At 41.0% G+C, this 25,351-nt stretch overlaps 1 protein-coding gene across 21 annotated transcripts; it reads left to right on the top strand.

Moving 5' to 3' along the window:
- Positions 1-42: 42 nt before the first annotated feature.
- BKGD (beta-keto-L-gulonate decarboxylase) lies at positions 43-25,351 on the top strand. 21 transcript variants are annotated; one of them, XM_078339947.1, is made up of 10 exons: positions 43-114; positions 826-855; positions 4,692-4,839; positions 7,584-7,682; positions 16,172-16,245; positions 16,426-16,527; positions 18,201-18,377; positions 20,288-20,437; positions 22,400-22,516; positions 24,537-25,351. In XM_078339947.1, exons 3-10 carry the CDS (start codon positions 4,785-4,787, stop codon positions 24,708-24,710), a joined length of 948 nt encoding a protein of 315 aa, XP_078196073.1. In that variant the 5' UTR covers positions 43-114; positions 826-855; positions 4,692-4,784; the 3' UTR covers positions 24,711-25,351. The 21 variants fall into 21 exon arrangements, with proteins under 21 accessions (XP_078196073.1, XP_035121138.1, XP_035121140.1 ...); XM_035265247.3 differs by having other exon boundaries at positions 43-181; XM_035265249.3 differs by lacking the exon at positions 826-855 and having other exon boundaries at positions 4,695-4,839.

Raw genomic sequence — 25,351 nt, 5'->3', positions numbered from 1 at the left:
CGGGGAGGAGCGGCTAACGTAGGCGGAGCTTCAGCTCGCGTTATCTGAGGAGGCGGGGTTGGCCGAAGCGAAGATCAGGACTCTGCTCTGTTGTGGGTTTCCGTGACCGATTCGGTGAGTGGAAGAGCCAAGAACATTTCGGCAAATAACAAAAAGAAAACATGAGGACAATTAGGAGTGGGTAAGAACTGCGAGAAGCCCGGTTTGTTTCCGGTGGCTCGCATTTGCTGAGCTGTCGCCTGGCTTTCTAAACCTGGTCCCGGGTGTGTGGCGAGGGTGGCGGGTGGGATATGTGCGTGTTTGGGTCTGCTTTTGCCTTCAGACACCTTTGTGTGTTAAAATACTGGGAAGGCTCATCCTTTGACCATGACTCCAGGTGTGTAACTTTTGGGCTGGACGCCAGTGTTACTCCATAGCACGCCCACTTTTGCACCTGTTTCGTGACCTCCCCTTTCTGCCTCCCGGAAGTTGGCTAACAAGTCACAAACGAGACCAGTAGAGGATTTCTTTTTCCTGAGGTTCCTTCTGCTCCCGCTCACCCCTAGTTCCTAAACCGGTTCCTGAGTAGTTTCGTGGGTTTTTTTTCCCTCCCAAAGTAATTTTAATGAACTGGTTTGATTTTTCTGCTTTCAAATCTTTTTTTCCTATGATAAACCAGTAAAGCCATTAGAGCTGTCTAGTCTTAATTTACAGTGCACGTCATTTTAGGATTGGACGGGCCTTAAAAGTAATCTGGTCTCTTTACCCTACTTTGTGCCATAAGTTGGACAATTCCAGGTATAAAAAGTCCAATCCCTTAGGGAGTCCTCTGCATTTGATCCACAGGGTCTGTGCCGTGACTAAGCTCCAGGACTGGTATGACATGTCACTCACTGCTGTACTCAACCAAGCCTAGCTGTAACATTTAACTCACAATGCAGAATCACTGAAATGTTTCACATTTTGTCTTTCTTTCTTTCCTTTTCTCCTTCCCTCCCTTCCTCCCTCCCTCCCACGCGCGCTCTCTCTCTCTTTCTTTCTTTCCCTTTTTTTTGAGACAGAGTCTAGCTCTGTGGCCTAGGCTTGAGGGCAGTGGCGGGCTCTCAGTTCACTGCAACCCGCCTCCCCAGGTCAAGAGGTCCATCCACCTCAGCCTCCCAAGTAGCTGTGACTGCAGGCATCCACCACCACACACGGCTAATTTTTGTACTTTTAGTAGAGACCAGGTTTCACCGTGTTGGCCAGGCTGGTCTTGAACTCCTGACCTCAAGTGATCCACCCGCCTCAACCTCCCAAAGAGCTGGGAATACAGGCATGAGCCACCGTGCCCGACCACATTTTGTATTTGTTTGTTTTACAAAGATAGAGTCTTGCCGCCTGTAATCCCAGCACTTTGGGAGGCCGAGGCGGGTGGATCACGAGGTCAAGATATCGAGACCATCCTGGTCAACATGGTGAAACCCGTCTCTACTAAAAATACAAAAATTAGCTGGGCATGGTGGCGCGTGCCTGTAATCCCAGCTACTCAGGAGGCTGAGGCAGGAGAATTGCCTGAACCCCGTAGGCGGAGGTTGTGGTGAGCCGAGATCGCACCATTGCACTCCAGCCTGGGTAACAAGAGCGAAACTCCGTCACAAAAAAAAAAAAAAAAGAGTTTTACTCTGTCATCCAGGCTGGAGTGCAGATGAAGCAGGATATTTCCCAGACCTCTCTTCGGGACTTGCGGCAGGGGTGCCTGGCTTACTCAGCCCGAAGCTCTCAACCCCTCGCGGGAGGGGTCGCGCAAGTGAATGGGGCTGGAAGCCAGGAACTCCTCTCACTCAGGCCAGCTGCGCTGCACCCCTCTTGCGGGGATCCTGGGGGTAAGCAGATGCTACAGCCAGAGCAAGCGCTTTTGGGCACCAGCAGTAACGAACTGCATGCAGGTCCCTCAGCAGCGTCTGTGGGATGCCCATGACCCCTGAAGATCCGCAACCTGTCTCACAACCTGTCATGCTTGTGAAGTTTTGAGAGAATGTCTGCATAGTGTCTGCTGGTGTCTGGTATATAGTGTGCACTCAAATGCTAATCAGTTTAGTTGGGATAGTTGGTCTACCCCTCCAGGTGTTACCTCTGCAGCTCCATGTCCCTTCTAGACCCTATTTTTGGGCCATGGACTCCCACCAATTAGGCAGGAAAGTGTTGTTTGCCTCCATCTGGCTCCAGGCTGTGCTCCTGGAGTTTATGTGAGAACCTAACTCCTTTCCCAGCTCCAACTCTAATGTTCTCCACACCTTCAACCCTTCAACACACATAAACACACACATACACATGCTACCACACTGCCTGCTGTGCTATCAGCCTGCCTGAAGTTCACATCATTTTAGGATTGGACCAGCCTTCATAATTTAAATTTTGGATGGGTCTTCATAATTTAAATTTTATTATGAAAAAGTGATAATCTAAGGAACTCATTTAATTTTTGGCCTAAATGTCAAATATAGAGTAGGAAGCACAAATATCTGTTATAGAAATACTTAAGTCCTGTATACATTTAGACACTTATCCACAAACCCCTAATAAGTACATTTCTTTTTTCTTTTTTTAATCAAGTTATCTTGGTCAGAAAGTATCTCTAGTAAGTACATTTCTAAACCAGTTACTCAAGCTACATCCTCCCAGGATTGGACTTTGTTTCTATTTTGATAGGGACATAAACAAGTGACCTACTTTTTTACTAAAGTAAAGAGATAGTAAAGGGAATAAAATTAAGATTACATTTGAATTTTAACCTGTGTTTTTGTCCCTACTGCCAGCAAAAGTGTTTTATTATCATTATAAATGAATATACTATTCATTGTGCAGATATTAACATATTCATAAATAAGTTATTACCCAATGGTTATCTGATAAATAATGTGAGAAAATGTTAACATTTGGGAAATATGGGTGAAGAATATACAGGAATTATTCGTATGTAGTGTTTGTCAATCTGAAATTATTTAAAAGAATAAAACTGTCTCATTTCTGATCAATTATAAATTATTCAACCCAAAACTATGTTTAAGATATTTAAGTATGATTATATAAAATTTGAGATCCTTTATAAACAGTTATATATATTTTATTTGGGAGATCAGATTACATCTATTAAATGACGAACGGTAACAGCTGGTATTTGATAAAGTACTAAGGCAAATATAACATCATAAATGTATGCAATAGAATGGTTATAGAGGATATGTTGTTGGAAAGTACCAGAACTAGAATCCCAGTTTCTAAGCAACCTATAAATTGCTGGAAAATTAGAAAAAAATTTTTGAAAGAATATTTCAAATGGCTGAGAATCACCTTTCACTTGCTAAATAAGCATGTTAAGGGCAGAGTCCATTGAGATTACTGAAGTGTTCTATTAACAATTTTAACGAGAACTCCAGCAGTACTCTTAGAAGCACCCTTAAGAGTCTTGTCTGTGTTCCCTGTTGTGAGTGGCCTGGAGTGGGATACCTGCCTACCTCATATTACTTATATTTTTCCCTGACTTCATTTTATCTCCTCCTGCTTCCATACTTCATCACTGAACACTTGAGGTAAGATACTAATCTCTGTATATGTGTACCTATTTGTTATAAAGTAAACTTAGCATATACTTTTATTTATTCTTTAGTTGCAATGATAGAAAAGCATACTTTTAAATATCAAATCATAGTTGGTTAGATTATCAGATTGAACCAAGAAAATATGTTTATTTGTAAATGAAAATAAAAATTTGAATTTCAAAGGCTAATCATTCCATAAAAGTTTCCATTTCTATTCATAATTTAAATTTTATTTTGAAAAAGTGATAGTCCGAGGAACTCATTTAATTTTTGGCCTAAATGTCAAATATAGAACACAAATACCTATTATAGAAATACTTGAGAGTCCTATATTTACTGTTATCTGCAACTGTTTAAACACTTATCCACAAACCCCTAATAAGTATCTTTTGCTTCAAGACCTATATTCCTTTGACCAACCATTAGAAAATTGGATGTTCACTCCAGATATATGCTTTAAAAAAAAAGTGAATCGACTGGGAGTGGTGGCTCACACTTGTAATCACAGCATTTTGGGAGGTGGAGGTGGGAGGATCGCTTGAGGCCAGGAATTCAAGACCAGCCTGGGCAACATAGCAAGACCCTGTTGCTATTAAAAAAATTCGTTTTAGGCTGGGCGCAGTGCCTCACACCTGTAATTCTAGCACTTTGAGAGGCTGAGGTGGGCAGATCACAAGGTCAGGAGATCAAGACCATCCTGGCTAACATGGTGAAGCCCTGTCTCTACTAAAAAATATAAAAAATTATCAGGGCATAGTGGCATGGGCCTGTAGTCCCAGCTACTCAGGAGGCTGAGGCAGGAGAATTGCTTGAACCCGGGAGGCAGAGGTTGCAGTGAGCCAGGATCTCACCATTGCACTCCAGCCTGGACAACAAAACAAGACTCCATCTCAAGAAAAAAGAAAAATTATTGAGACTTAGAAGTTCTCTAATAATAATAAAAAAAGAAGAAAGAAAAATTAGTTTTAAATTTTAAATTAAAATGAAGTATAAGTATTAAAAAGGTCACTTGTCTGTTTCACACTTCAAATATTAAATGCTAGAAGCTACTTTTGCCTTTTTGTGAAGATAGAACCTAAGTGCCGTTTTGTTCTGCTTATATGTTTGAATGCTTAATGTTCATTTCCAGAACAGAAGCTGTTCATACTTGGTGCACTGTGGACTCTTGTGATAATTAACCAAGAGTAGCTCTATTTGTCCAACCAAATACCTAAAGAAGAAAGAAAAATGGCTTGTGTTGAGTTTTCTTTTCATGTGCCAAGTCTAGAAGAGCTTGCTGGAGGTAAAAACAATATTAACTGGATTTTTAAAAATTATCTCAAGAGAAAATTCTTTTAAAAAGATTCCAACATCAGGCTGGGTGTGGTGGCTCATGTCTATAATCCCAGCACTTTGGGAGGCCGAGGTGGGTGGATTACCTGAGGTCACAATTTCAAGACCAGCATGACCAACATAGTGAAACCCCGTCTCTATTTAAAAAAAAAAAAAAAGATTCTAAGATCTATCTATATCTTACTCCTTACCTATATCTATCAAAATAATACTTTTGGTACAGAATTCATTTTCCATTTCAGCATCTTTTCTGCCCCATTTTTATTGAGAAAGTCCAAAATTCTGTTCCTCCAAAAAAACTAAATTTAAAATTTATGAATTCTTTTTTCTTTCACTTATAGATTATTGATACCAACTTTACAAGATGAAAATGACTAGTAATCCAAGACTTAAGTACATATGATGCCCATAATCGCACAATTTTGCTTTAACTTTTTTCACTTACATTATTCTTTAAATATATAATCTACTCTTGTATGTTAATCATGTTCCCAATGTACTTCCCCTCCCCCACTGATAATGGCAGACTGCCAGTGAACTTGCTTTGATTGCTTATATTTCACCTTGTTCAAACAAGTATTTAAGGCAGTTTCCCAAGATAAATTAGGAGGGAAGATAGGTTAAAAAAAAAAAAAAAAAAGGAAAATAGAAACAGTACACAAAATGAAGCCAGGAATATTACTAATCCAAAGCTGTAAAGTCTGTCAGAATACCAACCTTTATTTGACAACCTATAGGTTCTGTTCAAATGGAAGCTATGGAACCTTCCCTTGTTTATCAAAATGTCGTGTTCTGGTAGTTCATTTGTCATTCTATTACGATTGAAATCAAGAAGTAGACTCATTTTTGCTTTCTTGTGACTTTTCTTCTTATAACCTTTTTCTTATCCTGATTGAATGGTAGCTAGTAAACAATCTGTATTGTTTGGCCTATATTTCTTCATTAGTCTGTCTTTCCTGAGATGACAGGACAGCTAGGAATTTTTTCTTTTTTGTAGACACAGGATCTTGCTATACTGCCCAGGATGCTCTTGAACTCCTGGCCTCACTTGATCTTCCTGCCTTGGCCACCATAGTGTTGAGAGTACAGGCATGAGCCACCATGCTTGGCCAGATTTTTTCTTTGATTGCTTTTCTAGAACCTGTTTTCACTTTTGTGTTTGTTTCTATTTTCCTTCTATATGTACAAGATATGTTTAGTAAAAATAGAAATTTTGTGGCTGGGCGCAGTGACTCATGCCTGTAATCTCAGCACTTTGGGAGGCTGAGTTGGACAGATCACTTGAGGTCAGGAGTTCAAGACCAGCCTGGCCAACATGGTGAAACCCCATCTCTACTAAAAATACAAAAATTAGCTGGGCATGGTGGTGCGTGCCTGTAATTCCAGCTACTCAGGAGTCTGAGGCACAAGAATTGCTTGAACCTGGGAGGCAGAGGTTACAGTGAGCCAAGATCGCGCCACTGCAGTTCAGCCTAGGCAACGGTGCAAGATTCAGTCTCAAAAAAAAAAAAAAGAAAAAAGAAATTTTGTCAGAACTTTTAATCCTTAAAAGTACACTGGCCAAAGCAGTGGCTCACACCTGTAATGCCAGCACTTTGGGAGGTCAAGGTGGGCAGATCTCTTAAGCCCAGGAGTTTGATAACGGCCTGGGAAACAAACCAAAATCCCATTTTTACAAAAAAACACAGAAATTTGCCAAGCCTGGTGGCACCCACCTGTCGTCCCAGCTACCAGGGAAGTTGATGTGGGAGGATTTCTTGAGTCTGGATATTAAGGCTGAGTGAGCCAAGATCATGCTGGGTATCAGTGCACTCCAGTCTGGGTGACAGGATGAGGCTATGAGTGGAACTCTGTCTCAAAAAAAAAAAAAAAAAAAAAAAAAAAATGCATTGAGGCTGGGTGTGATGGCTCATTGTAATCCCCCTGCACTTTGGGAGACCCAAGACAGGAAGATCACTGAGCCCAGGAGTTCGAGAATGGCCGGGCAATATAGCAAGACCTGGTCTCTACAAATAATAGAGAGAGAGGGGGAAATATATTGGTCTTACGTTAATAACTTTGAGACACCTATGCTTTTTTACATTGTTATTGAGATATAACTATCTACAGTAAAATACCCTAATTTTGAGTGTACAGCTTGATGAATGTTATCAGTGTTTACACCTATGTAACTACTATCTAGAGCAAAATGTAAATTATTTCCAACATCCCAGAAGACTCCTTTGCCCACCTTCCCAATCAGCCTTGATCCATTGCCTATTTTTGAGATGCCTAAGGTAAAGTAATACTGTATATTGTCTTTTGTGCCTGGCTGCTTTGCTCAACATTTTGTCTGTTACCTTCATTGAAGTTGTTACGTGTCATTGCTTACTTTTTAAAAAGTTTAAGTGTTTTTATTTCAGTTGGTTTTTGGAATCTTTTTTTCAAAAATGAATGTAATCCTCACCTTCACACAAGGTGCAGTCTGTTTATCTTCAACAATTGGAAATCACCGTAGATGAAGTATTCATGTATCTTAATCTACATTATACCTTGTGATTATGTCTGACGTCTAATTATATTCATTAATAAGACCGTTTCCCCCTTCTTTTTTATTATACAAGTTGAGGTGGGAAGTGTGTTGAGGGCACTTTAGGTAGGTGGTAGCCAAGTTTTTACATGAGGTTAAATAATCTTATTCCTTGTCTTTATTAGTTATGCAGATGGGGTTAAAAGATAACTTTGCTGATGTCCAGGTCTCTGTAGTTGAGTGCCCTGATTTGACTAAGGAACCCTTTACCTTTCCTGTAAAAGGTAAGCAATTTTTGCATTTAGCTTTTGTTTTTTAGTTGTAATCCTTTTTTGAAACTATTTTTAAGGACCTCTTAAATTATGTACTAATAAAGGATATTGTCACAATATTTAGGCTAAATTGTGCTAAATTTCTGTGTTCACTCTTCTGATATTGATTAAATTTCATTTCATACTCTTATGGAAAAAGATTGTGTTTTATGCACTTATATAATCTTCACAGAATATAGAATACATATCCAACAGGTTAAAATTCTTTATATCACATGAGAGTTTTGCTTTTAATTGCTCATACTATTATGGAAACTGATTTTAATTTTTATGATTTTATTTATTTAACACCAGAAGGGATCCTAAAAGCCTTGTATTTGAATAATCTATTAAAACTAACCCTTCAACAAATTTGCCAAGTGAGCATCCACTGTTTGAAGTGAGAAGGAAGGGAAATTAGTATTAGAATAAAATAATGTGTCCGTGCAATAGATAATTATTTGATGTTTTAGTTTTTACAATAACACTGCAAGATGAGTAGTAACCCTGGTTTATAGATGAGAAAACTGAAGCTTGGAGAGGGTAGGTAAGCTCAGTGTACATCATAATCAGGATTCAAATGCAAGTCTGTCTGTTTCCAAAGTCTAACCTTCTCCCATTATACCCTACTATGATGAGGAATTTGAGGATAAACACTCAAAGTGTTCTTTTTATTATGTAATTGATGTATTTGCTAAAAAGGAGTTTGCATAGAAATTCTGGTCTCTAGTTCTGTCTTAACATAGCTGACTTTGAGATACCTGAGGAGATTTGAATTGAATGTTCTTTGGAGGTCTTTCCAGCTTAAACAATCTTTGATTTTAAGTAGAGCTGTAAATTCTAGAAGGCTTGTGTACCATATGGCAATTTAACTTCTTGAAAGCATTTAGCATAATACTTTTTTTTTTTTTTTAATTTTTTATTGGATTATAGGTTTTGGGGTACATGAGCAGAGCATGCAAGACAGTTGCGTAGGTACACACATGGCAGTGTGCTTTGCTTTTCCTCTCCCCTTCACCCACATTTGGCATTTCTCCCCAGGCTATCCCTCCCCACCTCCCCCTCCCACTGGCCCTCCCCTTTTCCCCCCAATAGACCCCAGTGTTTAGTACTCCCCTTTCTGTGTCCATGTGTTCTCATTTTTCATCACCCACCTATGAGTGAGAATATGCGGTGTTTCGTTTTCTGTTCTTGTGTCAGTTTGCTGAGGATGATGTTCTCCAGATTCATCCATGTCCCTACAAACGACACGAACTCATCATTTCTGATTGCTGCATAATATTCCATGGTGTATATGTGCCACATTTTTCCAATCCAGTCTATTATCAATGGGCATTTGGGTTGATTCCAGGTCTTTGCTATTGTAAACAGTGCTGCAATGAACATTCGTGTACATGTGTCCTTATAGTAGAACGATTTATAGTCTTTTGGATATATACCCAGTAATGGGATTGCTGGGTCAAATGGAATTTCTATTTCTAAGGCCTTGAGGAATCGCCACACTGTCTTCCACAATGGTTGAACTAATTTACACTCCCACCAACAGTGTAAAAGTGTTCCTTTTTCTCCACATCCTCTCCAGCATCTGTTGTCTCCAGATTTTTTAATGATCGCCATTCTAACTGGCGTGAGATGGTATCTCAATGTGGTTTTGATTTGCATCTCTCTGATGACCAGTGACGATGAGCATTTTTTCATATGATTGTTGGCCTCATATATGTCTTCTTTCGTAAAGTATCTGTTCATATCCTTTGCCCACTTTTGAATGGGCTTGTTTGTTTTTTTCCTGTAAATCTGCTTGAGTTGTTTGTAAATTCTGGATATCAGCCCTTTGTCAGATGGGTAGACTGCGAAAATTTTTTCCCATTCTGTTGGTTGCCGATCCACTCTAGTGACTGTTTCTTTTGCCGTGCAGAAGCTGTGGAGTTTGATTAGGTCCCATTTGTCTATTTTGGCTTTTGTTGCCAATGCTCTTGGTGTTTTTTTCATGAAGTCCTTGCCTACTCCTATGTCCTGGATAGTTTTGCCTAGATTTCCTTCTAGGGTTTTTATGGTGCCAGGTCTTATGTTTAAGTCTTTAATCCATCTGGAGTTAATTTTAGTGTAAGGTGTCAGGAAGGGGTCCAGTTTCTGCTTTCTGCACATGGCTAGCCAGTTTTCCCAACACCATTTGTTAAACATGGAATCCTTGCCCCATTGCTTGTTTTTGCCAGGTTTATCAAAGATTGTATAGTTGTATGTATGTTGTGTTGCCTCCGGTGCCTCTGTTTTGTTCCATTGGTCTATATCTCTGTTTTGGTACCAGTACCATGCTGTTTTGATTACTGTAGCCTTGTAGTATAGTTTGAAATCCGGTAGTGTGATGCCCCCCGCTGTGTTCTTTTTGCTTAGAATTGACTTGGCTATGCGGGCTCTCTTTTGGTTCCATATGAAGTTCATGGTGGTTTTTTCCAGTTCTGTGAAGAAAGTCAATGGTAGCGTGATGGGGATAGCGTTGATTCTGTAAATTACTTTGGGCAGTATAGCCATTTTCACAATATTAATTCTTCCTAACCATGAACATGGAATGTTTCTCCATCTGTTTGTGTCCTCTCTGATTTCGTTGAGCAGTGGTTTGTAGTTCTCCTTGAAGAGGTCCCTTACATTCCTTGTGAGTTGTATTCCAAGGTATTTTATTCTTTTTGTAGCAATTGCGAATGGCAGTTCGCTCTTGATTTGGCTTTCTTTAAGTCTGTTATTGGTGTAGATGAATGCTTGTGATTTTTGCACATTGATTTTATATCCTGAGACTTTGCTGAAGTTGTTTATCAGTTTCAGGAGTTTTTGGGCTGAGGCAATGGGGTCTTCTAGGTATACTATCATGTCGTCTGCAAATAGAGACAATTTGGCTTCCACCTTTCCTATTTGAATACCCTTTATTTCTTTTTCTTGCCTGATTGCTCTGGCTAGAACTTCCAGTACTATATTGAATAGGAGTGGTGAGAGAGGGCATCCTTGTCTAGTGCCAGATTTCAAAGGGAATGCTTCCAGTTTTTGCCCATTCAGTATGATATTGGCTGTTGGTTTGTCATAAATAGCTTTTATTACTTTGAGATACGTTCCATCGATACCGAGTTTATTGAGGGTTTTTAGCATAAAGGGCTGTTGAATTTTGTCAAATGCCTTCTCTGCGTCAATTGAGATAATCATGTGGTTTTTGTTTTTGGTTCTGTTTATGTGGTGAATTACGTTTATAGACTTGCGTATGTTGAACCAGCCTTGCATCCCCGGGATGAATCCTACTTGATCATGATGAATAAGTTTTTTGATTTGCTGTTGCAATCGGCTTGCCAATATTTTATTGAAGATTTTTGCATCTATGTTCATCATGGATATTGGCCTGAAGTTTTCTTTTCTCGTTGGGTCTCTGCCGGGTTTTGGTATCAGGATGATGTTGGTCTCATAAAATGATTTGGGAAGGATTCCCTCTTTTTGGATTGTTTGAAATAGTTTTAGAAGGAATGGTACCAGCTCCTCCTTGTGTGTCTGGTAGAATTCGGCGGTGAACCCGTCTGGACCTGGGCTTTTTTTGTGAGGTAGGCTCTTAATTGCTGCCTCGACTTCAGACCTTGTTATTGGTCTATTCATAGTTTCAGCTTCCTCCTGGTTTAGGCTTGGGAGGACACAGGAGTCCAGGAATTTATCCATTTCTTCCAGGTTTACTAGTTTATGCGCATATAGTTGTTTGTAATATTCTCTGATGATGGTTTGAATTTCTGTGGAATCTGTGGTGATTTCCCCTTTATCATTTTTTATTGCATCTATTTGGTTGTTCTCTCTTTTCTTTTTAATCAATCTGGCTAGTGGTCTGTCTATTTTGTTGATCTTTTCAAAAAACCAGCTCTTGGGTTTATTGATTTTTTGAAGGGTTTTTCGTGTCTCAATCTCCTTCAGCTCAGCTCTGATCTTAGTAATTTCTTGTCTTCTGCTGGGTTTTGAGTTTTTTTGATCTTTCTCCTCTAGCTCTTTCAATTTTGACGATAGGGTGTCAATTTTGGATCTCTCCATTCTCCTCATATGGGCACTTATTGCTATATACTTTCCTCTAGAGACTGCTTTAAATGTGTCCCAGAGGTTCTGGCACGTTGTGTCTTCGTTCTCATTGGTTTTGAAGAACTTCTTTATTTCTGCCTTCATTTCGTTGTTTACCCAGTCAACATTCAAGAGCCAGTTGTTCAGTTTCCATGAAGCTGTGCGGTTCTGGGTCGGTTTCTGAATTCTGAGTTCTAACTTGATTGCACTATGGTCTGAGAGGCTGTTTGTTATGATTTCAGTTGTTTTGCATTTGTTGAGCAGTGCTTTACTTCCAATTATGTGGTCAATTTTAGAGTAGGTGTGATGTGGTGCTGAGAAGAATGTGTATTCTGTGGATTTGGGGTGGAGAGTTCTGTAAATGTCTACCAGGTTTGCTTGCTCCAGGTCTGAGTTCAAGCCCTGGATATCCTTGTTGATTTTCTGTCTGGTTGATCTGTCTAGTATTGACAGTGGAGTGTTAAAATCTCCCACTATTATTGTGTGGGAGTCTAAGTCCTTTTGTAAGTCATTAAGAACTTGCCTTATGTATCTGGGTGCTCCTGTGTTGGGTCCATATATGTTTAGGATCGTTAGCTCTTCTTGTTGTATCGATCCTTTTACCGTTATGTAATGGCCTTCTTTGTCTCTTTTGATCTTTGTTGCTTTAAAGTCTATTTTATCAGAGATGAGAATTGCAACTCCTGCTTTTTTTTGCTTTCCATTAGCTTGGTAAATCTTCCTCCATCCCTTTATTTTGAGCCTTTGTGTATCCTTGCATGTGAGATGGGTTTCCTGGATACAGCACACTGATGGGTTTTGGATTTTTATCCAATTTGCCAGTCTGTGTCTTTTGATTGGTGCATTTAGTCCATTTACATTTAGGGTTAATATTGTTACGTGTGAATTTGATACTGCCATTTTGATGCTAAGTGGCTGTTTTGCCTGTTAGTTGTTGTAGATTCTTCATTATGTTGAAGCTCTTTACCATTCAGTGTGATTTTGGAATGGCTGGTACAGATTGATCCTTTCTATGTGTAGTGCCTCTTTTAGGAGCTCTTGTAAAGCAGGCCTGGTGGTGACAAAATCTCTGAGTACTTGCTTGTTCGCAAAGGATTTTATTCTTCCTTCACTTCTGAAGCTCAGTTTGGCTGGATATGAAATTCTGGGTTGAAAGTTCTTTTCTTTAAGAATGTTGAATATTGGCCCCCACTCTTTTCTGGCTTGTGGTGTTTCTGCCGAGAGATCTGCTGTGAGTCTGATGGGCTTCCCTTTGTGGGTGACCCGACCTTTCTCTCTGGCTGCCCTTAGTATTCTCTCCTTTATTTCAACCCTGTTGAATCTGACGATTATGTGCCTTGGGGTTGCTCTTCTTGCGGAATATCTTTGTGGTGTTCTCTGTATTTCCTGCAATTGAGTGTTGGCCTGTCTTGCTAGGTGGGGGAAATTTTCCTGGATGATGTCCTGAAGAGTATTTTCCAGCTTGGATTCATTCTCTTCGTCCACTTCTGGTACACCTATCAAACGTAGGTTAGGTCTTTTCACATAGTCCCACATTTCTTGGAGACTTTGTTCATTCCTTTTTGCGCTTTTTTCTCTGATCTTGGTTTCTCGTTTTATTTCATTGAGTTGGTCTTCGACTTCAGATATTCTTTCTTCTGCTTGGTCAATTCGGCTATTGAAACTTGTGTTTGCTTCGCGAAGTTCTCGTATTGTGTTTTTCAGCTCCTTTAATTCATTCATATTCCTCTCTAAGGTATCCATTCTTGTTATCATTTCCTCGAATCTTTTTTCAAATCTTTTTTCAAGGTTCTTAGTTTCTTTGCATTGATTTAATACATGATCTTTTAGCTCACAAGAGTTTCTCATTATCCATCTTCTGAAGTCTAATTCCGTCATTTCGTCACAGTCATTCTCCGTCCAGCTTTGCTCCCTTGCTGGTGAGGAGTTTTGGTCCTTTCTAGGAGGCGAGGTGTTCTGGTTTCGGGTGTTTTCCTCCTTTTTGCGCTGGTTTCTTCCCATCTTTGTGGATTTGTCCGCTGGTCGTCTGCGTAGTTGCTGACTTTTCGTTTGGGTCTCTGAGTAGACACCCAGAATGTTGATGATGAAGTATTTCTGTTGCTTGGTTTTCCTTCTACCAGTCTAGCCCCTTTGCTGTACGACTACTGAGGTCCGCTCCAGACCCTGCTTGTCTGGGGTGCACCTCTAGTAGCTGTGGCACAGTGAGGGATGCTACCAGTTTCTTTTTCTGCTCTCTTTGTCCCAGGATGATGCCTGCCTAATGTCAGTCTTTTCGATATAGAGGGGTCAGGGAGCTGCTTGAGGAGACAGTTTGTACTTTATAGGGGTTTAATTGCTGAGCTGTGCAGTCTGTTGTTCATTCAGGGCTGTTAGGCTGCTATGTTTTATTCTGCTGCAACAGAGCTCATTAAAAAACCCCTTTTTTTTTTTTTTTTTCTCAAATGCTCTGTGTTGAGGGGTTTGGGCTTTATTTTTGGATGTCCGATCAGGTGTCCTGCCCAGCTAGAAGGCAGACTAGCCACTGTTTGGCTGTCGAGGCTCCGCCCTGCTGTTGTGTGATTCGCGCTGTTCCTGCCGGCTCTGCTGTGGTCTCCGCCACGCCCTGCGGCAGAGTCTCTTCATTGTAGCGTGTTGCCTCAGCAACGGCAGGCTGCGTCAGCAGTGGGCGTGTATCTCAGTAGTGACGGTTTGCCTCGGCAACGGCTGGCTGCGTCAGCAATGGGCGTGTATCTCAGTTGGGGCGGGTTGCCTCGGCAACGGCTGGCTGCCTCAGCAGTGGGCGTGTATCTCAGTTGGGGCGGGTTGCCTCGGTAGTGGTGGACGCCCCTCCCCCACAGAGCGTCTCGGACAGTCTGCTCGGGATAGTTTGAAATCCCGGTTTTGTTCCTCCCACTGGGTATCCCAATCCCCGCAATCCCCTGGGCTGGCCTACTGTCCAAGTCTCGTTCAGTCTCAAGTCCAGCCCTCTCAAGTCTCAGGTTGCCGGTTCAACAGGGCACCCGGACAAGCGCGCCCTGTGGGGATTGCTGGGTAGGGCCGGCCGCTGCCGCCCCGGCTGCCGGCTTTGCCAGGCAGACCTACTGCCTGGCCTCCCATGTCTTTTTTATACTTGGGAGTTTCCCCGTTCTGTGGGCAACAAAGATCAGTCTGGAAATGCCACTCTGACTCACCGTTTGCAGATTCAACGAGAAGAGCTCCAGTCCTGGGTTGTTCTCACAGCGCCATCTTGAGTCCTCCAGCTAGCATAATACTTTTTATAGTTTTTTTTTAAAATATGAGACTAATATATTTCCCCTGCATTAAGTAATTAATTAAAATTCAATCAAGGTCTGGAAACAGAAGAATACAAGAAAGAAGAAAAAAAATCATTAATCTTTTTTCTTTTTTTTTTGAGATGGATTCTTGCTCTGTCGCCCAGGCTAGATTGTGGAGTACAGCGGCGTGATCTTGGCTCACTGCAACCTCTGCCTCCTGGGTTCAAGCAATTCTCATACATCAGCCTCCCAAGTAGCTGGGATTACAGGCATGCACCATGACACCTGGCTAATTTTTGTATTTTTAGTAGAGACGGGGTTTCATCATGTTGGTCAGGCTGGTCTTGAACTCCCGACCTCAAGTGATCCACCCGCCTCAGCCTCCCAAAGTGCTGGGTTGACAGGCATTAGCCACCATGCCCAGCTTGTTTTGTTTTTTAAGACCGTCTCAATCTGTTGCCCATGCTGGAGTGCAGTGGTACGATCTTGCCCCCGCCCACCACCTCCACCTCCCAGGTTTAAGCAATTCTCCTGCCTCAGCCTCCGAAGTAGCTGGAACTACAAGTGCACACCACCACACCCAGCTAATTTTTGTGTTCTTGGGAGAGCCTGGGTTTCACCATGTTGACCAGGCTCGTCTCAAACTCCTGACCTCAAGTGATACTCCCTCCTCAGCCTCCGAAAGTGCTGGGAGTACAGGTATGAGCCACTGTGCCTGGCCTAAGAATTTACATTCTATCAGAGCAAAATATTTTAAATTAAAAAACAAAAAACAATTTTAACCAAAAAAAAAAATACATTTTTTAAAGAAATAAGGCATTAAAGACATTGTTCAAATCTCACCCAATGCAGACTTTTAGCCCCAGTTCTAACCCTTGCCCTTGCCTTGTATTGCCTTTATTCCACCAACTATATAAGCCATGCTTGGTTATGATGATATTAGAGACACAGGTAGTTAAAACAGGACAGGGGTTCTAGCTACTTATATTTTCCAGTCCCTGAATATGAGACTGGAAATGAAACTCTATGAGAATGGAGAAGTTATGTACTGTTAATAAATTCATGTCTTCTCACATTTTATTATTAAATTAGATGTTTGCCTATTTTTAAGATGGCTTGTGCTTTTTCTTTTTTAAGGCATCTGTGGGAAAACTAGAATTGCAGAAGTAGGAGGTGTGCCTTACTTATTGCCTCTTGTAAACCAAAAAAAAGTAAGTACTTTTACTCTGCATGTTCACTTGAAGATTGTGAAGTTGCATTGATTACCCTGTTTATTATTAGAAGACCTGTTGCTCAATTGGCAAGGAAGTTGCCAATTGGACCAGTAATAAAAGATAAACCAGGGACTTTGTCAAGTTATGATTAAAATAATATTTTTTCCTCTTCTATAGGTTTATGATCTGAATAAAATTGCAAAAGAAATCAAGCTACCTGGAGCTTTTATTCTTGGAGCAGGAGCAGGTCCATTTCAAACTCTGGGGTTCAATTCTGAGGTCAGCATATGTAAGATAATTGTTTTACTTTTTGCTTTGATATTTGATTTGTCTTTTTGCTTTTAGTGCCAAAAATCCTACTTTCTGACTGAATTATAAATCTCTCTGCAGATTTAATACTACTTGATATAGATTTGTGGTATAGCACACACTCCAACTGGTCTAACTGTAATGAGTATTAACTTATAGTTTTAGATTTTCTTAGGTTATAGGTTCAGCCTTAAATAAATGCAGGGTCCTAGGGTATTCTGCTGAAGGTTTGGATTATAAATACTTAGATTATTACAGGATTGCTAGCTTCTCTATAAATCTTTGCTTTGGGTATGCAGGCAGCTTTGGATCAGAAGATGAATGGAATAATAGTGATCTGGTCAACTCCCTCTTCCAGACCAAATAGTAGGAAACTATCAGAATAGTATTATGGTTATTTATAAAAGTTAATAGCGATTACTAGTATATATTATTAGCATATGAAAATATTACTCTTTCTAGCTGGGCACGGTGGTTCATGCCTGTAATCTCAGCACTTTGGGATGCTGAAGTGGGTGAATCTCCTGAGGTCAGGAGTTCGAAACCAACCTGACCAACATGGAGAAACCCTGTCTCTTAAAAAAAAAAAAAAAAAAACAAAAGCAGAAAAAGAAAAGAAAATACTTTGAATCTCATTAATAGAAGACTTCAGTCTGTTCATTGTCTTATAACTTCTTCAGATATGGCTATTGGTAGTCATACAAGTTCTTTGCAGAAACAATACAATTTGCCTAGTGTTCAAGTTAGGAAAAAAAGTTTAAAAGTTAAAAAGAAAAAATAAATTAATTAATTAAATTTAATTTTAAAAAAAAGTTTAAAAGTTAAAATAAGATATTTAATGCAAGTTATAGATACACTGTAGGAAATACTATAAATTTCTTTTTTTTTTTTTTGAGACAGAGTCTTACTCTGTCTCCAGGCTAGAGTGCAGATGCATGATCTCAGCTCACTGCAGCCTCCACCTACTGGGTTCAAGCAATTCTCCTGCCTCAGCCTCCCGAATAGGTAGGACTACAGGTGTACATCACCATGCCCAGCTAATTTTTGTGTTTTTTTTTTTTTTTTGAGACGGAGTTTCACTCTTGTTACCCAGGCTGGAGTGCAATGGCACGATCTTGGCTCACCACAACCTCCGCCTCCTGGGTTCAGGCAATTCTCCTGCCTCAGCCTCCCGAGTAGCTGGGATTACAGGCACACGCCACCATGCCCAGCTAATTTTTTTGTGTTTTTAGTAGAGACAGGGTTTCACCATGTTGACCAGGATGGTCTCGATCTCTTGACCTCATGATCCACCCGCCTCGGCCTCCCAAAGTGCTGGGATTATAGGCATGGGCCACCGCGCCCGGCCAATTTTTGTGTTTTTTGTAGCGATGGGGTTTCAACATGTTGGCCTCTTGATCTGCCCACCTTGGCCTCCCAAAGTGCTGGGATGACAGGTATGAGTCACTGCACCCTGCCTATAAATATCTTATAAAATATTTTTCAAGTTTTTTATGTCTAAAATTAAATATTATGTATTTTATGTTCTCTTATTAGGACTTGAACTAAGATGTCTTAAAAGGATTAAATGTTTTGTGACATTATTCAATATATTCTTATTGCAGAGATGTAAAGATTGACTAATTACCTTACTTTCTTTTCAGTTTATGCCAGTTATTCAGACAGAAAGTGAATACAAGCCTCCTGTGAATGGAAGTTACTTTGCCCATGTGAACTCTGCAGATGGAGGGTGCCTACTGGAGAAATACAGTGAGAAACGTCATGATTTTGAGTGTGCATTACTGGCTAATCTTTTTGCCAGTGAGGGGCAACCTGGCAAGGTGATTTTGTCCATAAAAATACAATACTCCCTAAATGTTCTCAGATAGCTAAAAATTTGAACTGTTACTACCCTAAATATGGTTTTGCTAAGAAAATTAGAGCTTCACTTTGGGAGGCCAAGGTAGATGGGTAACTTGAGGTCAGGAGTTCAAGACCAGCCTGGCCAACATGGTGAAACCCCATCTGTACCAAAAAATACAAAAATTAATAGGGTGTGGTGGTGTGTGCCTGTATTTCCAGGTACTCAAGAGGCTGAGGTGAGAGAATCACTCAGACCCAGAAGGCGGAGGTTGTGGTGAGCCGAGATCGCGCCACTGCACTCCAGTCTGGGCCTCTGAGTGAGACTCTATCTCAAAAAAAAAAAAAAGAAAAGAAAAAATTAGAGCTTCCTAAGTCAAAGCTCTTTAACCCAGTAATGAAAGATTGAGAGAGTACTACACGCAGAGAAAAAGTTATCTTTAAAACTAATGTTAAGGATAATACAGCTGGAGGCTGGACACAGTGGCTCACGCCTGTAATCCCAGCACTTTGGGAGGTCGAGACGGATGGATCCCCTGAGGTTAAGAGTTTGAGACCAGTCTGGCCAATATGGCAAAAACCCATCTCTTCTAAAAATACATAAATTGGTGGGCATGGTGGCACACTCCTATAGTCCCAGCTACTTGGGAGGCTGAGGCAGAAGAATCGCTTGAACCTGGGAGATGGAGGTTGCAGTGAGCCAAGATCACACCATTGCATTCCAGTCTGGACAACAGAGCAAGATTCTATCTCAAAAAAAAAAAGAAAAGAATGATACAGCTGGTACAGTGGCTCATGCCTATAATTCCAGGGCTTTGAGAGGCCAAAGCTGGAGGATCACTTAAGGCTAGCAGCTTCAGACCACCCTGGGCAGCATAGCAAGACCCTGTCTCTAAACAATTTTTTTTTTTAATTAGCCAGGTGTGGTGATACATGCCTGTAGTCCTAGCTACTCAAAAGGCTGAGGCAAAAGGATCCCTTGTGCCCAGGTGTTTGAGGCTGCAATGAGCTATGATCATGCCACTGCACTCCTACCTGGGTGACAGCAAGACCTGTCTCAAAAAAAAAAAGAATAATACTTAGTAAGCAAGACCTTTTTCTGAGAACCAAAAAATAATAGAATATTAATTTGGGGAGTGAGTTAGTCATCTACATGAACCACACAGCTAAAATAAATAATTCGTACTTATAGATAGTAAATAGGTTATTTGCTCCTTTCTGCAAATCACACATGCTCTAGATAGAAATGGTGGTACCAAAAACTTACAGCAAGAAGAAAGTAAGGAAAATTAATGCCTTACTTCATATTTACTTCCTGTTAGTACACAAAAGATGATTTCAGTGTTCGCTTTTGTGAAGGCTCTCCTATTTTGTAAGTGGAGGTTGCCTCTTCAGCTACTTTGAGATATGAGATTGGGAAGCGAAAATACTTAACTTCCTAGTTGGGGAGATAACACAGTACAGAATTTTAAGGGAAGTGAGAAAATGTAATCGTTTTCTCCTCACCCCCACTTACCAAAGGTTAATTCCTTTAAAGCAGGTAATTCTCCACCTTTTACTGCCTTGACATGTAGGTTAAGAGTCTCTAGAGTTCAGTGTAGGACTTGTCTATAATTCTCAGTTTCTCAGTTGAAGAAAGCATGCTTAAGACTTATCAGTAAATTACATATAACTGATACATATGCATGTGTGTGTTTGCATGTGTGTATATGTTTATATACATATATTTATGATTGATCAAGACTCACAGGGTTGCGACATCTAAACTCAGATCTGGGGGCTCTAAGCAAAGAACAGAATATTTGCTTGATAGCATTAAATTATATAATGTTTTACTTAGGTAGTTATTTTGCAGCATAATCAATGGTATGCATCTTTATTTCCTCTGTAGGTAATTGAGGTGAAAGCCAAAAGAAGAACTGGACCACTTAACTTTGTGACTTGTATGAGACAGACCCTGGAAAAACATTATGGAAATAAGCCTATAGGAATGGGAGGTACTTTCATAATTCAGAAGGGAAAAGTGAAGTCTCACATTATGGTAAGAGCCACGTGTGAATACATGCATGAAGGAGTTTGAGTATGTACACATGCTCAAGATCTTAGGATTGTTTTTTTCAAACGGAGCCTCAATAAATGAATGAACGTATGAATGTTGCCCAGGCTGGAGTGCAGTGGCACGATCTTGGCTCACTGCAGCCTCTGCCTCCCAGATTCAAGGAATTCTCCTGCCTCAGCCTTCCAAGTGGCTGAGTTTATAGGCATACACCACCACACCAGGCTCATTTTGTAGTTTTAGTAGAGACATGGTTTCACCATGTTGGCCAGTCTCCAACTGCTGACCTCAGGTGATCCACCCGCCTCGACCTCCCAAGGTGCTGGGATTACAGATGTTAAGACACGGTGCCCAGTCAGATCTTAGGATTGTAAAGTATATGTTAGGAATTCTACATTAAAAGACACTGTAAACAAATCCTTTTTACTATGATTGTATTCCTTTAAAATTTAAATGATAATATTGTAAATCAGATTGTGAGATAGTGTGTTTTTCTTTTTTTTTTTTTTTTGAGATGGAGTTTTGCTATTGTTGCCCAAGCTGGAGTGCAATGGCGTGATCTCGGCTCACTGCAACCTCCACCTCCTGGGTTCAAGTGATTTTCCTGCTCAGCCCCCAAAGTAGCTGGGATTACAGTCATTCACCACCGTGCCCAGCTAATCTAGTATTTTTTAGTAGAGATGGGGTTTCACCATGTTGATCAGGCTGGTCTCAAAATCCTGACCTCAGGTGATCCACCCGCCTCAGCCTCCCAAAGTGCTGGGATTACAGGTGTGAGCCACCACACCTGCCAAAATAATGTCTTTGTCCATGTTAATATATTAAAACTTTATTTTGAATACATTTGTTTTTAAGATAAAGATAAATTCCAGGCCCACACAGCAACTCATACCTGTAATTCCAGTACTTTGAGAGGCCCAGGTGGGAGGACCACTGGAGGCTAGGAATTCAAAACAGCCTGGTCAACATAGTGATGTTGGCAGCAGCAGGCAGACTGAAGCGGCTGCAGCAGGGAGACACGACTGCGGCTGCACACTCCACGGAGCCAGTGGAAGCTGGGGACAAGTGGGAGTCCCATCCCTTCTGATTTGGCATGGGTGCTCCCTTGGTGCTGCTGCAGCTGTCCAAGCCATGGCTGTGGTCCCTGGCATCCCTGTGCTGTCAGGCTCCAGAGCAGGCAGGAGCCCTACCTTCCCAAGCGCAGCTGTAGCTGCTCAAACCCGCAGCTATAGACCTGGGTCTCCTGCTCCACGGAGCAGGCAGAAGCCCTACGTTCTCCACGAAGCTGTAGCTGCACAAACTGTGGCTACAGACCCAGGCATTCCTGTACTCTTGAGGGTCTGGGAAGACTCCCACTGCTCTTGCAGGCTTGGAAATGCCTGCTCCCACTGCCTGGCTTCTCCCTGCTGTCAGCGCCTGCTCCAATCCAGGAGCAAAGTCAGGCAGAGCCCTGATGTTGTCACAGCCCAGCCAAGTGTGCACACGCTCACGGAAGTGCTGATACACCAGCCCCCTGCCGCCCCAGCCCCCTCTGGATTTTGGGTGCTGACACAGCATAGAATGGAAACAGCCAGGGCTGAGGGCAGCTCGGCACTGACCTTCAGGCACCCTTTGGCACCTACAGCCTGGATTCTGTGAGTGGCAGCAGGAGGCAGACAGATTCCTGGACAGAAGGGGGCGGGTTTCCGGTAAGGCCCCACCTTCAGGGCAGGGAGGGCCTGAAGGCTGGGGCCCAGCGGCCAATCCCACAGACCAGACTGGAAACTTGTGGTGTCTTTTCCAGGCCCACCGTGATCATCCCACTGCACTCCAGCCTGAGTAATCAGAGCCAGACCCTATCTCACAAATAAATAAATAAATAAATAAGTGAATAAAATATATTTTAAAAAATTTTTAATTCTTAGTAACATTCAGTATGTTTACCTATGTAATTATCTTTTGTTGTAGCCTGCAGAATTTTCTTCCTGCCCCTTGAACTCTGATGAAGACGTCAATAAATGGTTGCATTTTTATGAGATGAAGGCTCCTTTGGTTTGTCTACCAGTTTTTGTCTCCAGAGACCCAGTAAGTCTGTGTCTGTTTTTTATATTATACTGCAATGATAATGCTTGATTTTTAGGCTAATCTTTTAAGAACGACGCACTTTTTGTGTTGTTTTCTCATCTTTTGAGACAGAGTTTGACTCTTACTGCCCAGGCTGGAGTACAACGGTGCTATCTCAGCTCACTGCAACCTCCACCTCTCAGGTTCAAACGATTCTTCTGCCTCAGCCTTATGAGTAACTGAGATTACAGGCATGTGCCACTGCGCCTGGCTAATTTTTGTATTTTTAGTAGAAACTGGTTTTCACCATGTTGATCAGGCTAGTCTCAAACTCCTGACCTCAGATGACCTGCCCACCTCCTCCCAAAGTGCTGGGATTACAAGCTGAGCCACCTTGCCCAGCCATGTGTTGTTATTTAAGAATTAGGGGGCCGGGTGTGGTGGCTCACGCCTGTAATCCAGGCAGTTTGGAGGCCACGGCAGGCGGATCCCCTGAGGTCAGGAGTTCAAGATAAGCCTGACCAACATGGTGAAACCCGATCTTAAAAAAAAAAAAAAAAAAAAGAATTAGGATAGCCTCTAGAATTATTTTGGAAGATAAGGGAGCTCTTCACCAGCCTTAGTTAGGCAGAACAGATTTTACCTTTGAGGAAATGAAGGCACAAGCATTTTATTTTATTTTTATTTATTTATTTATTATTATTTTTTTTTGAGACGGAGTTTCACTCTTGTTACCTGGGCTGGAGTGCAATGGCGTGATCTCGGATCACCGCAACCTCCGCCTCCTGGGTTCAGGCAATTCTCCTGCCTCAGCCTCCTGAGTAGCTGGGATTACAGGCACGCACCACCATGCCCAGCTCATTTTTTTGTATTTTTAGTAGAGACAGGGTTTCACCATGTAGACCAGGATGGTCTCGATCTCTTGACCTCGTGATCCACCCGCCTTGGCCTCCCAAAGTGCTGGGATTACAGGCTTGAGCTGCCGTGCCTGGCCTGGCACAAGCATTTTAAATAACATCCAAAATTATTTTATTAAATAGCAGGTGTAGCTGGTCATGGTGGCATACCACAGTATTCCCAGCTACTGAGGAGGCTGACTTTAACCCAGAAGTTTCAGACCAGCCTGAGTAACAGTGTAACCACCATCTCAAAACAAACAAACAATAGTAGAGTCACAACTAGGATTCAGGTCTCCTATCATCTTGTTTGGTGTTCATTATGTTACAATACTATATACTAGGGAAAGAAAATTATAGACCAGTTCCAAGCAAATGTCTACTATATTATTGGTGGTTTTTTTGTTTTGTTTTGTTTTGTTTTTGTGACAGAGCCTTGCTCTGTTGCCCAGACTGGAGTGTAGTGGTGCCATTTCATCTCACTGCAACCTCTGCCTCCTGGGTTGGAGCAATTCTTCTGCCTCAGCCTCCTGATTAGCTGGGATTACAGGTGCTCACCATCACATCTGGCTAATTTTTGTATTTTTGATAGAGACAGGGTTTTGCCATGTTGGCCAGGCTGGTCTGGAGCTCCAAACCTCAAGTGATCTGTCCACTTCAGCCTCCCAAAGTGGTGGGATACAGGTGTGAGCTACTGTACCCAGCCTGATCATATCTTTTGATTGAGTGATTACATTCAGTTGAGAAGTATATAAACAATGGAATACCATGTAGGTATAAAAGAATGAGGAAGCTCTTTTATGATTTGATATACAAATTTCTCAAAATTAAATTGTTAAGTGAAAAAAGTTATATGCAGAAAAGTGTGTACAAAATAATATATTTGAGTAAAAATAAATATTTCTGGAAGGGTATACAAGAAACTGCTTACATTGGTTATCTGCTAGGAAAGGTAGTGAGTGGTGAGGGCAAGAGAGAAGAAGATACATTTTACTGAATGTATCTTTTTGCACTCTTTGAATTTAGAACATGTGAATGTATTACCTATATAAAAATAAAAACTGCCACAGGAAAAGTTCTCCTTCCCCCTTAAACTCTAATCAGAATAATTTGAGTACTAACATGTTGTTTGTCTGTTGTCCTAGGGGTTTGATTTGCGACTGGAGCATACTCATTTTTTTAGTCATCATGGAGAAGGTGGACACTACCATTATGACACTACTCCAGATATAGTGGAATATCTTGGATACTTCTTACCTGCAGAGTTTCTCTATCGCATTGATCAACCAAAGGAGACTCATTCAGTTGGGCGAGATTAAATCAGCTGATACTTATTTAGAAAAAGAAATAATTACAGTTAATTAATTGTTGACTCATTAATTGATACATCTATAAAACCAACAGAAATGATCCCGCAGGCCAGGCACAATGGCTCATGCCTATAATCGCAGCCCTTTGGGAGGCTGAGGCAGGAGGCTCACTAGAGCCTAGGAGTTTGAGACCAGCTTAGACCAGCTTGGGCATCACAGCCAGACCCTGGCTCTATTTTTTTAAAAAGTCAAAAATAGAAATGATCTCACTACTTAAATCCCTTTTTTTTTAACTTCATATGAAAGGATATATTGACATTATATTCTATATTATTTCATAGATCTGTCTGAAAGAAATTGGGAACAAAAATATCTAATTGAGATATTCTTTAATTTTTCACATACCAGCTTCATTGTTTTTTTATTCTATACTTTTAGCAAAATCAGTCATGTTTATACCTTGAATATAAACATCAGGAATCATGCAATTATTTCTACTATGTATTAGTAGTAACTTATATTTGTATAACATTATTAAATTTTGCAAATTAGTATCACACACCTGCTAAGTAGATGTTTCTGAGCATGAGAAAAATCAGTGTTATTACCTGCATGACATTAAAAAAATTTGAAAAAGAGAAAAAGAAAAA

Source organism: Callithrix jacchus, chromosome 10 (genome assembly GCF_049354715.1).
Source record: "Callithrix jacchus isolate 240 chromosome 10, calJac240_pri, whole genome shotgun sequence".
NCBI classification, from domain to species: domain Eukaryota; kingdom Metazoa; phylum Chordata; class Mammalia; order Primates; family Cebidae; genus Callithrix; species Callithrix jacchus.
This window is presented reverse-complemented; position numbering and strand designations above follow the sequence as displayed.

What these genes read in the sequence shown, in the direction of transcription:
- BKGD (XM_035265249.3), top strand. Translation starts at nt 4,785, where the DNA reads ATGGCTTGTGTTGAGTTTTCTTTTCATGTGCCAAGTCTAGAAGAGCTT. An exon ending in CTCTGGGGTTCAATTCTGAG is followed by an intron (nt 16,528 to 18,200) that starts GTCAGCATATGT and finishes CTTTCTTTTCAG; the next exon opens with TTTATGCCAGTTATTCAGAC. An exon ending in GTGAGGGGCAACCTGGCAAG is followed by an intron (nt 18,378 to 20,287) that starts GTGATTTTGTCC and finishes TTTCCTCTGTAG; the next exon opens with GTAATTGAGGTGAAAGCCAA.